The sequence below is a fragment of the Misgurnus anguillicaudatus genome, chromosome 6 (assembly GCF_027580225.2).
Source record: "Misgurnus anguillicaudatus chromosome 6, ASM2758022v2, whole genome shotgun sequence".
Classification (NCBI taxonomy): Eukaryota; Metazoa; Chordata; class Actinopteri; order Cypriniformes; family Cobitidae; genus Misgurnus; species Misgurnus anguillicaudatus.
This window is the reverse complement of record NC_073342.2, coordinates 31,920,591-31,932,619: the sequence shown is the minus strand read 5'-3', so window position 1 is coordinate 31,932,619 and position 12,029 is coordinate 31,920,591. Positions and strand designations below refer to the sequence as shown.

Sequence of the window (12,029 nt, the reverse complement as noted above, 5' to 3'; positions counted from 1 at the left end):
CTACTATTGTAAACTACTACAATTTTTTCAAACAAATATTAAGCAAAAATATGTGTTCGGTGAATCATGGTAACCTATCATGTCGACATACGTGCCCACTGCATATGCGACGAAAGGGTTCCTGATAAAAAAGAGACGCTTACGTCTTGCAAGACACTAACACTAAATCCTGATTATATAAGAGATTAAGCGAGTAAATGCAATTTATCATAAACCCTTATAAAGCGTCTGTAGCAGGCACGTATTTTGAAATGATGCGTGATGCACATAGGTTAACGCACATAACACACTTTTTGACATGCCAATCTACACACGACAATGTTTTGACAAATTGTGCATTCGTGCCTGCTTGGAAGTCACGAGCCGCACTGATTATCAAAACTCTTATTACATATTTTCAGACAAATGAAAGTGTCCTATTCTCGCTCCAGTAGCTGAATGATTTACTGCAAGTGTGTAAATTGCATGAAGGTATAATTTTTTTCTTCACTCATTGCAGCTGGGAAAGCCTGCGGTGTCTCAGATGAAAAACAATCTTTTGAACAGAAGGCACATGGAGAACTGGCCATCAGCCCGACACGACTCTCTGAAGATGAAACATAAGGGTCTCACAATCCATCACAGCAGGTGAAGACCGGGTCTCCCTCAGGTCAGGTTTCACTCTTGAAAAATAACACAGTAGCATATTGTGCTTCACTCTTTGACAGTTCTCTATGTAATACTTTTGTTTTTGTAGCCTACATAAACTGAAAAAAGTACTTAAAAGATCCAGATCACCTTGTTGGCTGGATAAACTGGTGTGCCAGGCTGGTTTAAGAGGGATTTTGGTCACTTTTTAGTTGGTCAAGCTGGTCTTAGAGAGTCAAGCTTTGCCAGTTTTGCCAGGTTGGGAGGACCAGCTACTGCCATCTTAAACCAGCTGAATACCAGCAATCTTAATCAAGGTGTCCAAAACCCCTAAAACCAGCCTGCGCCTAACTAGCTAAAACCAGGCTTGGAGACCAGCTTTTTAGTCGGGAAAATCTTGATTTAATGTATCGCTGTGTTCAGGCCAATTCAACCCAATTGTGTGCTGTGATTTAGTATCTATTCTCTAAAGAGAAATATTGGTGAGATCTCATGACGTGACGTTTCCAATATATGGCCTCACCAGAAAGAATGAAGCACATCTGGATTTGAAATACTAGACTCTGTCTTGTCAATGGAGATGAATTGTTTGCTTTAACAGACACCTTTCCATTTACTCTTTCCAGATGAATACGTTTGACGTGGCATTCTGGCTAGGTTGTGTACTTGTTGCCTCATAAGTACGAGAGACAGACTCCCATACAATATAGACTCACAGTCATTTACAGGGCTTTCCTTTATTTTTGAACATGATGTACAGGCACATTTTTTCCATCATTTTCCTTACCTCTCTGATAGATCCTTCAGTAGATCACTGGGGTCCCTCAAGGTTCAGTGTTCGGTCCACTCCTATTCTCCATCTACACAACATCCCTAGGAGCTATTATACAGGCACATGGCTTCTCCTACCACTGCTGTGCTGATGACACCCAGATCTTCTTCTCATTTTTTTCTCATAGCATCACCCATTTACAGACATCTCAGCTTGGATGAAAAAACACCACCTCCAGCTGAACCTAGCGAAGACGGAGCTGCTTGTTTTTTCGGCATAACCCAAGACACAGCAAAAACTTTCCATTCAACTGGGCAATACAACCATTACTCCTTCCCAAACTGCCAGAAACCCCGCTGTGGTCTTTGATGACAAACTGTCCTTCACTGATTACATTGGAAAGACAAAAAAATACTGCATTTCTATCTCTTCTAAATGTATTTAAAAAACAAACTTTCTCTCAACAGGTATTGTTTTGGAATAGTGAAAACTTGTGACTTGTTATAAGCACATTTTGTATCATTGCCTCGCTTTGACAAATTGCTTTATTGTTTTCTTCATAACTTGTTGCGAATTCTTTATGGTTTATCTATTATTGTATGTAACTTATCTGGTTAATGTGTTGGGTTACGTGAAATGCGCAGTGCATTGTGTAAAGCATATACGTTTCTAGCGTAAGTGTGGTATTCTCTGTTACGAAAGTATACTAGCTGGAGTTGACGTAGAGTTCGCAAGCTTTTCACTCGTGTGCAGCATCCTTCAGTGCAAGTTAAAGTTTATGACACAGTAAGTTCATATCATTATACCATGTTTAATGATTAATGTTTGTGTGCACTGTAACTATTTCTGGCACTACGCCAGTTTTGCCGCTGTTTCGTGATCGCTATAATTATCGATGTAATCGCGCTAACACGTGCGCTAGCACGGGTGCTTATAACACTAATACCTGCAATATATGTTTAGTTCTTCTCATTATGGGCATAATCCTGTATTTTATAGTTTGTTATCTGTTGCTATAATAAGGCTGCATAACGTGATTTATGCTATTATATTTCTTTCTGTAGTTTATATCCTTGCTTAGTGTATATATGAGAGTTCATGATGTTTCATTTGTAATACGGTTGAATCCGTATATAGACAGGTTATTTATTATGTCTTATTTGTTTATTACAGAAACTACCTCAGTTGTATACTGACATGTGTACAAGGTTGAAACTTGCATAAATAAAAGTGGAAACGAAATCTGATGACTCCTCCCTAATCAGAGTACTGAAGTGGTTAACAGCCTTTAAAACTAGCACTCAGTGGGGCAATTCCCAACAAATGGTCCTTCGAGCCGGATGTTGACTGCTTCAGAATGTCATCAGATGACAAACCAACGTCACTTCTCCATGCTGATGCACGAGTAAGACCATCACGGCAATGTCAGACCCCCAAGCGCCTTGAAGATTACATCCTTGACTTCCATCACCGACCTGCCCTTTCCTCCAGTCCTGTTCAGAGGGACTCAGAGGAGCAGAGAGGAGCAGCAGCCGCAGTGTATAGTAGTCAAGCAGATGCAGCCTTTAGCCAAGGTAGACAACGAAACACGCCCAGTCCAAGTCAAGCAGACGTACTGAGTATGGACTCATTGTCTAAACTCATGGAATCCATGAACGCGAGGGAAGAAGAAGAGACAGTTGAAATGGACAATCTTCTAAGGAAGCTAGACCGACTTAAGAAACGTAAGCACCGCCGTAACGAAATGATGGAACACATTAAATCTTTCTTGAGGGAAGAGGAGGAACATGATGACGATGAACCAGTACAAGCTAATGCATCATCACCGCCATCTCCAACACCGTCTAGTACATTAAATCCTCTGCCCATACACCCACCTGGGCTTCTGTATGCATCCCAGTGAGCAATGAAGAACAGTCACGTAAGACAGATGCTATTGCTAAAGCAGAGGTAGAGAGTCGCAATTTTGGATTCACTCCAATCCATCCACAGCAATCAAAGACTGCAGGTTTACTGTATTCTCCAATCTCCTCTGGCACAGCATCTCCAGTCTCACATCAACCACTACCATCTGAGCCTATTCTATCTCATTCTGCCAGATTTCTGCCTCTTCAAGAACGAATTGTAGTCAATGAAGCAGAACGATCATTTCAGCCTCATGAGCAGAAGCTGATGTCACCAATACCGGTCTGTCAGCATCCCATGACACCTCACGGCTATCTTGCAACATCACATTCACAGATACAGCCAGTGAATGCATTTTCTTCATTCAGTTATGTCCCTCCTTATCAGATGCCATCAACATTACCCTCTCAAGACATGATACCCGGCTTACTTCCCTCCATGAGCCCTGCTGCAGTCGTTCATCCACAGTTGTTACCAGCCCAGACAGCAGCTCAGCGGACATTGTATAGCCCCCCTAAACCTAAAATTCCAGACTTCACCAGTGACAGTGAAAGAGAATTTGCGAATATGAAGCTGGCATTGGACAATTAGCTTGAGCCTTACCCGGAACTAACAGAGAAGTATAAATATCATGTACTGTTAGAACACCTTAAATTGCCTGAAGCTCAGATGATAGCACAGTCCTGCCGACATCACCCATATCCGTATTCAGCGGCTATGCAAGCACTTCAATTACAGTACGGCCAGCCACATCAGTTGGCACAAGGTGAGATTGCAGCCATCCTCACATCACCAGATGTCAAGCCCAATGATAGCCACAGCTTTCAGAGCTTTGCTTTGCGAGTTCATCTCCTAGTCAGCATGCTGCTGTCCCTAGAGGGACCTAGAGGGATGGAGCTTAATTGTTGCTCACATGTAGACCGCCTACTTAGCAAGCTGCCAAAGTACCTACGAGATGGCTTCATTGAGTTCCTTCAACAGCAGGGAAAGCTTAACTCTATTAGTCTTAATCCCTATAATCTACAGGACTTCGCTGGATGGCTGCAGGTAAAGGCGCAGCAGCAGAGACTGTCCATTTGATTAGTACAGCGTTACCAGCATGAGAGACCTCCTGGGGTCAGTAAAGAGAAAACCCAAGCTAAAACAAAGGGTTCGAGTTTAATTGTTTATCATGGTGCATCTCAAGCCGAGACTGCGCTCCCTACTCGTCCCAAAGAGCTCAAACCGAAGAAACCATTCAAGGTACACTGCCTCTTTTGCAACAGTAAGGAGCACTACATTACTCGTTGTGATAACGTCAAAGAGCAATCGGTTGCTGACCTGCAGAAGTGGATTTCTGATGGAAAGAGATGCTGGCGATGTGCACGATTACATGTGCCCGAAATATGCAACCTCAAAAAGCCATGTTGTGACTGTGGTGGAATACATCTGCAGGTGCTTCATCGTATAGCACGTGATGATCCAACAAACTGTACATCAAGCACATCAGAGAGTCGAATTTACCTTACCCCTGCTAGCGCGACCAGCAGAGTGTTTCTCAAAGTGGTACCAGTGTTGCTACACAGTGGGTTCAGATCTGTGGAGACTTATGCTATACTGGATGATGGAGCACAGAGAACCATGATCTTACCAATAGCCGTCCACAAGCTTCAGTTGGAGGGTGAACCTGAAACACTGGCTCTACGTACAGTACGCTCCGATGTCACCCATCTGTCCGGGCTCAAGATTAACTTGGAAATTTCCTCTAAAAGTGAACCAGGGAGGCGCTTCCAGATACGTGGGGCCTTCACAGCTTCAGGTCTGGACTTAGTAGAGCAATCGTATCCAGTGCAGAGACTTCAGAGACGATATGCTCACCTCAGAGAGCTTCCGTTACAGTCATTTCACAATGTGCGTCCATTGGTGCTGATCGGATCAGACCACGTCCATCTTATCACAGCAGATAGGCCGGTCCGTCGAGGATTAAAAGGTGGTCCGGTTGCAATGCACACAGCCCTGGGATGGGCCCTACAAGGGGCAGAGGATTGCATGCCAAGCCACGAATCAGTGCAGCAGTGTCTTTTTGTTTCAACTGACTGTCCAAATGACTTGCTCTGTCGTAATGTTGAGAAGCTATGGCAACTTGACATTCTGCCATACCGGAATGAAAAACTGGTGGTTCGATCAAAGGAAGATCAAGAAGCAATTAAACTTCTCGAAAGCCGAACGCAGAGGATTGAAGTTGAAGAAATCCAACGGTATGCCACACCCCTCCTTCGCAGACCTGGAGCTCCAAAACTCATGAGTACAATTCAATCGGTTATGCCTAGTCTGAGGAGCACAGAGAGGAAACTTCAGAGAGACCCAGATAAAGCTGTTGTCTACTCTAGTGAGATTAATAAGCTCATTAAAGCAGGCTACGTTACCAAGCTCCAACCTGAAGAAGTTGCTAAGTCAGAGGAGGCATGGTACATTCCCCACCACCTTGTGTACCACAATGATAAACCAAGAGTGGTCTTCAACTGCTCGTTTAAGTATCAAGGTCTTTCTCTGAATGATCAACTTCTGCCAGGGCCTGCTCTTGGCCCATCATTGTTGGGGGTCCTTTTGCGATTCAGACAACACCAGGTGGCTGTGAGTGCGGACATCCGCGGAATGTTCCATCAAGTCCGTCTGTTGCCTGAGGACAGACCTTTACTCCGCTTTATATGGCGAGATTTACATTGTGAGAACTGTCCAGACGTCTATGAATGGCAGGTTTTGCCGTTTGGTACGACTAGCAGCCCATGTTGTGCCATTTTCGCTGTGCAACAACATGCTCGGAGTAACCAAGAAAATTACCCAGGTGCTCTACACACAGTGCAGCAAAGTTTTTATGTGGACAACTACCTGGCAAGCTTTCCAACCACATCTGAGGTCAAGGAAACAGTTGATCAACTGCGCAGTCTTATGTCTGATGGTGGATTTGACCTTAGACAATGGGCTAGCAACCAACCATCAGTGATATCACATCTACCTACGGAAGCAAGGTCCTTGGCTGCAGAAGAGTGGTTGGGGCAGATTAAGACTGATCCCATGGAGCCAACATTGGGTCTCCGATGGAATTGTGCTGCTGATACCTTAGGATACCACTATCGTCCCATTGAATATGCCGCATTAACAATGAGAACAGCTTACCAAGTCCTGGCCACGCAGTATGATCCCTTGGGCTTCATTGTGCCTTTCACCACCCGAGCGAAAGTGCTCATTCAACAGTTATGGTCCAAACAAAGAGGATGGGATGATCCAAACTTGCCGCCTGATCTTCGTGCGGCCTGGAGCACCTGGGAAAGTGAGTTACAGCATCTTAGTGCCATAACTATTCCTCGTTGTTACTCATCAGGTCCCAAAGATGATCTTCAAAGGTATGACCTCCATGTGTTTTGTGACGCATCCGAGAGGGCGTATGGGGCAGTAGCTTACTTAGTAGAGTCCACCAAAGATGTTACTCATACTTCTTTTGTTATGGCCAGATCGCGAGTGGCTCCCAAGAGGCAACAGTCCATGCCTCGCTTGGAACTATGCGCAGCATTAGCGGGAGCACAGCTAGCAAAGCTTCTGAATGATGAAATCACTCTCACTATCCAGCAGACAATTCTTTGGACAGATTCTACAACTGTGTTAGCGTGGCTTCAGTCTGACTCTTGTAGGTTCAAAGTCTTTGTTGGAACGCGAGTCTCAGAAATACAGGAGTTGACAGAGCCCAGTGCTTGGCGCTACGTGGACACGCAGCAGAACCCAGCAGACGATATTACAAGAGGTAAATCACTCTTCAGTTTTACCGAGCCTGGTGATTGGAGTCAGGGACCATCATTTTTAAAACTGGATTCTGAGCATTGGCCAAAGAGACCTGAACAGGCAACGTCAGATGGGCTACCTGAACTGAAAGGTTTCACTGTATGCTGCCTAACCATTACGGTACCAGATCAAACCCTTCCAGATGCTGCTCAGTTCAGTACATGGAAAGATTTAGTGGAGGCAACTCGACAGACATGTCGAAAGGTGACAGATGATTCTGATAACACCCAGCTCATGGATCACCGTGAAGCAGAATTGGTCCTACTGAGAGAGTGTCAAGCTCAGAGCTTTCCTGAGGAAATAGCAGCTCTTAAAACAAACAAACTCATACCAAGCCACAGTCGACTAACGTGTCTTGCCCCAGAGTGGGATCCAGAAACTAATGTAATCAGAGTCGGAGGGCGATTACGGAGACTGGAGAGCCCAAGTGTAGAACAAATTCATCCGATAGTGCTGGATCCGCAGCATCCAGCAACAAAGCTTCTCATTAAAGACTTTGACGAGCGCTTGTTGCACCCAGGTACAGAACGGGTGTATGCAGAAATACGGAGGCAATATTGGATCTTAAGGGGACGACAAGCTGTTAAACACCATCAGCTTAACTGTGTATCCTGTCAACGATGGCGAGCTCAGCCCAAGGTACCACCAATGGCAGATTTGCCACCTGAACGGCTCAGGCTTCTCTTCCCCCCATTTTATTCTACAGGAGTGGACTGTTTCGGCCCGTATCATGTCAAAATAGGCAGAAGGGTTGAGAAACGGTGGGGTGTCATTTTCAAATGCCTCACCACAAGAGCTGTCCACATAGAGCTTCTCAACTCCATGGATGTGGACGCTTTACTGCTTGCTCTTCGACGATTCATAGCCAGACGTGGCAGACCAAAGGAAATCAGGTCAGATTGTGGCACAAACTTTCGTGGTGCCGAACAAGAACTGCGAGAAACCTTTGCAGCTATGGAATCCCAATTAAAAGAGCAATTAGCCGATTATCAGATCCTCTTCAAGTTTAATCCGCCTAATGCTCCTCATTTTGGTGGTGTTTGGGAGCGAGAGATCCGCTCCATTAAAGCTGCTCTTCAGGTAGCAGTTGGAAGCCAGTCTGTCTCTGAAGATGTCCTGTCTACAGTTTTAGTAGAGGTAGAGGGCATTTTGAATTCAAAACCCCTTGGATACGTCTCAGCAGATGTTGCAGACCTTGATCCCATTACACCGAACCTTCTCCTTATGGGGCGGCGGGATGCATCACTCCCTCAGGTGGCATATGCTCCTGGAGATATGGGGCGGCGCAGATGGCGCCATTGTCAAAATCTTGTGGACCAGTTTTGGTATCAATTTACAAGGAACTACTTACTTGGGCTCCAGGTACGTCAGAAATGGCACAAACCATCGGACAATCTGGCAGTAGACTCAATAGTTCTGATAGTTGATCCACAACTTCCCCGAGCTCAGTGGCCTATTGGTAAAGTGGTTAAGACTGTGGTCAGTAAGGATGGATGTGTGAGAATAGCAGATGTCCTTGTCAGGGGCAAAGTGTACACCAGGCCAGTTGCCCGTCTGATTCTGTTGCCAGCCTTTGAGGATGATACTAAAGACTCTTAAAGAATTCTCTTACTTGCACATTTGCTGCTCAAATGTGGGGGCGGCTGTTGTGAATTCTTTATGGTTTATCTATTATTGTATGTAACTTATCTGGTTAATGTGTTGGGTTACGTGAAATGCGCAGTGCATTGTGTAAAGCATATACGTTTCTAGCGTAAGTGTGGTATTCTCTGTTACGAAAGTATACTAGCTGGAGTTGACGTAGAGTTCACAAGCTTTTCACTCGTGTGCAGCATCCTTCAGTGCAAGTTAAAGTTTATGACACAGTAAGTTCATATCATTATACCATGTTTAATGATTAATGTTTGTGTGCACTGTAACTATTTCTGGCACTACGCCAGTTTTGCCGCTGTTTCGTGATCGCTATAATTATCGATGTAATCGCGCTAACACGTGCGCTAGCACGGGTGCTTATAACACTAATACCTGCAATATATGTTTAGTTCTTCTCATTATGGGCATAATCCTGTATTTTATAGTTTGTTATTTGTTGCTATAATAAGGCTGCATAACGTGATTTATGCTATTATATTTCTTTCTGTAGTTTATATCCTTGCTTAGTGTATATATGAGAGTTCATGATGTTTCATTTGTAATACGGTTGAATCCGTATATAGACAGGTTATTTATTATGTCTTATTTGTTTATTACAGAAACTACCTCAGTTGTATACTGACATGTGTACAAGGTTGAAACTTGCATAAATAAAAGTGGAAACGAAATCTGATGACTCCTCCCTAATCAGAGTACTGAAGTGGTTAACAGCCTTTAAAACTAGCACTCAGTGGGGCAATTCCCAACATAACTCATTTTGGATAAAAGTGTCTGATAAATGCCTAGATATGAATGATGTTAACTCTACCGTGGACATTAAGTCACAAAACAATGTCAATAATAATCCAACTAACTAAGACAATGGAGCGCTCCCAAAATATCCAGCTGTTAGTGATAAATGAATTAATTTCTTCATCATGATGATATTTACAAACATCTTTGATCCCTAACAAACACAGCTTTCACAAGAGATGACAGGTTACACAAGAGTCAACCTCACAGAATCTCATTTGTTGAAATTGTTCATTTCTCCACATTAATATAAAGTGACAGCTGTTTTGGAAAGTATCTCTGTCACTCTTGGACAGATCCGAGATGTTACGAGCAATCAATTTTCTCCGGACACCAACATTTTGGGACACAGAAAAGTTTATGCCTCTGTACTTTTTTGCATGCAAGCCAAACATCAATATTTTATTGTTTAAAACTCAAAACCCTAAACTTCAGCATGTAATTCATCCCGCAGAATTTATAGACATGAGCTATCTTCAAATAGTTGTTATGGAGAGATGCTAATACACAGTTTTTCCACAAAAAGCCAAAACACATTTAACAAAATAAACATTCCCTGTTTAACTTGCACTAAAGAGATATTTACGTATGGCAATAAACTATCCCAGGACTCCCAGTTCACTTCAGATTAGTTTTTCATGTTATGATTCTTTGTTTAAAACATGTAAACAAATGCAGAAGAAACTGCTCTCATGTCAGTTCAAAGTATTTGTTAACAAACTAAAAGGATTTTATAAAGTTTCTTTTAATCCATAAGAAAAACTTCAGTTGTTTCTCTCGTCCAGCTGTTTATCCTGTGATGGCAAACGTTCATCTTCAGTCCATACGAATGCTACATAGAGAGCTCATTTTTACAGTTCAAGACTGATGAATGAATGAATGTAAATTTTGAGAAGACAAACGGGAAACCTCTCTCTCTCTCTCTCTCTTTCTCATCTATATACATATCTATATATCTTTATATATGTGTGAAATGGCTGTCAAGTGCATTTAGGTCACAGTTGATAAACGAGTTACCCAGAGTCACATCCTTTTGTGTTTGTCTTTATATTTTTTGTATAGTTTGTGAATAATTGACTTGTAAATAAAGATGACAAAATCAATGACCAAAAGCTTGACTCCATTATTATCACAGATGAATCATCTGAAGCTCATTACTCAAGATGAATATTCATCAGTTCAAACGAGAATAACACTTGCTTTATTGGTCATAAACACAATGTGTGAGAGATTATAGATTTATCATTTAAATTAAATTACTTTCATTTGTATTTCTAACTAAAGTTAATACTTCATTTGGGTCTGTTTTCTATTTACTTTTCCTTTTTAAAAACTGTGGCAGTAAAATAATGTGATTAGCATAGTCATGTGCCATCTGAAATCAAATAATGCTTCTACAAATATTGATATTGTTTTTAATATGTGCAAAGCATATTACTATACACTCAAAAAAGCTTGTTGGTTTAATTTAATAAAATGGGTAACACTTTACAATAAGGTTCATTAGTTAACAACTAACATGAATGAGCAATACATCTGTTACAGTATTTATTAATCTTTGCTAATGTTAGCTAATAGAAATAAAGCTTTTAATTGTTTGTTCATGTTAGTTCACAGTGCATTAACTAACATTAACAAGATATTAAAAAAGTAGTAACTGTTGAAATTAACAACAAAGATTAATAAATGCTGTAAGTGCAGTTCATTATTAGTTCTTGTTAACTAATGTTGTTAAATAATGTTAACTAATGAACCTTATTGTAAAGTGTTACCAAATGATGACACCTATATCTAACATAAGCCGAGGGTAATTGTACTTACAAGTAAAAATTAAGTTCACTCAACTTTAGATTAAATTTGATTGTGTTGAGCCAACTAACTTTATTAGCTTTTATTGGACAATGTTAAAAAATTATTTTTTATTCTTTATTTATCTTATACCATAATGAATGTTGCTGACAAGTTTAACGCATGAGTATTTGCACACGATTTACTCATTAAGTAAAGCTGCATACATGCCGAAATGTGATGAACATTCCCGTCCTGAACCTTATTGAAACACTTACACCCCCAAAACTGACATACATAACAGAAAACATCTGAATTTCAACATTACAGAATAACAAACAATAACATGTCCTCATAACTTTCATCAAACACACAGTTTAGTACTTAATTTAACCTTTACTGTCTTCATTTTTCACGAGAGCAAAGCATGCTAGGAATTCAATCCTCTGCATTTTGTCAACAAAAATAATTTATGTTGTCCCATCACAAATTAATTAAGTCAGTTAAGTAACTCATCTAAATTAAGTAAACTGAGTAAAGAGTTAAGCTTATTTAAAAAAAGAAAAGATTGTTATGCCAAAGAGTGACCTATTTATTTATTGTAGTATACATTGAAATTGTGTTTGAACAAAAACTAAAACAAATGTGTAGCATTAAACTAAACTGCTTAAGCAAA

The 12,029-nt window shown here is 41.4% G+C and overlaps 1 protein-coding gene across 1 annotated transcript; it reads left to right on the top strand.

Annotated features, from left to right (window-relative positions):
* The first annotated feature begins 3,973 nt into the window (after positions 1-3,973).
* Positions 3,974-8,719, top strand: LOC141364212 (uncharacterized). Its single transcript, XM_073868309.1, has 2 exons — positions 3,974-4,351; positions 4,394-8,719. Exons 1-2 carry the CDS (start codon positions 3,974-3,976, stop codon positions 8,717-8,719), a joined length of 4,704 nt encoding a protein of 1,567 aa, XP_073724410.1.
* Positions 8,720-12,029: the final 3,310 nt, after the last annotated feature.

Coding starts and splice junctions, on each gene's coding strand:
- LOC141364212 (XM_073868309.1), top strand. CDS start 3,974: ATGATAGCACAGTCCTGCCGACATCACCCATATCCGTATTCAGCGGCT. Junction 4,352..4,393: donor ACTTCGCTGGATGGCTGCAG/GTAAAGGCGCAG, acceptor TGATTAGTACAG/CGTTACCAGCATGAGAGACC.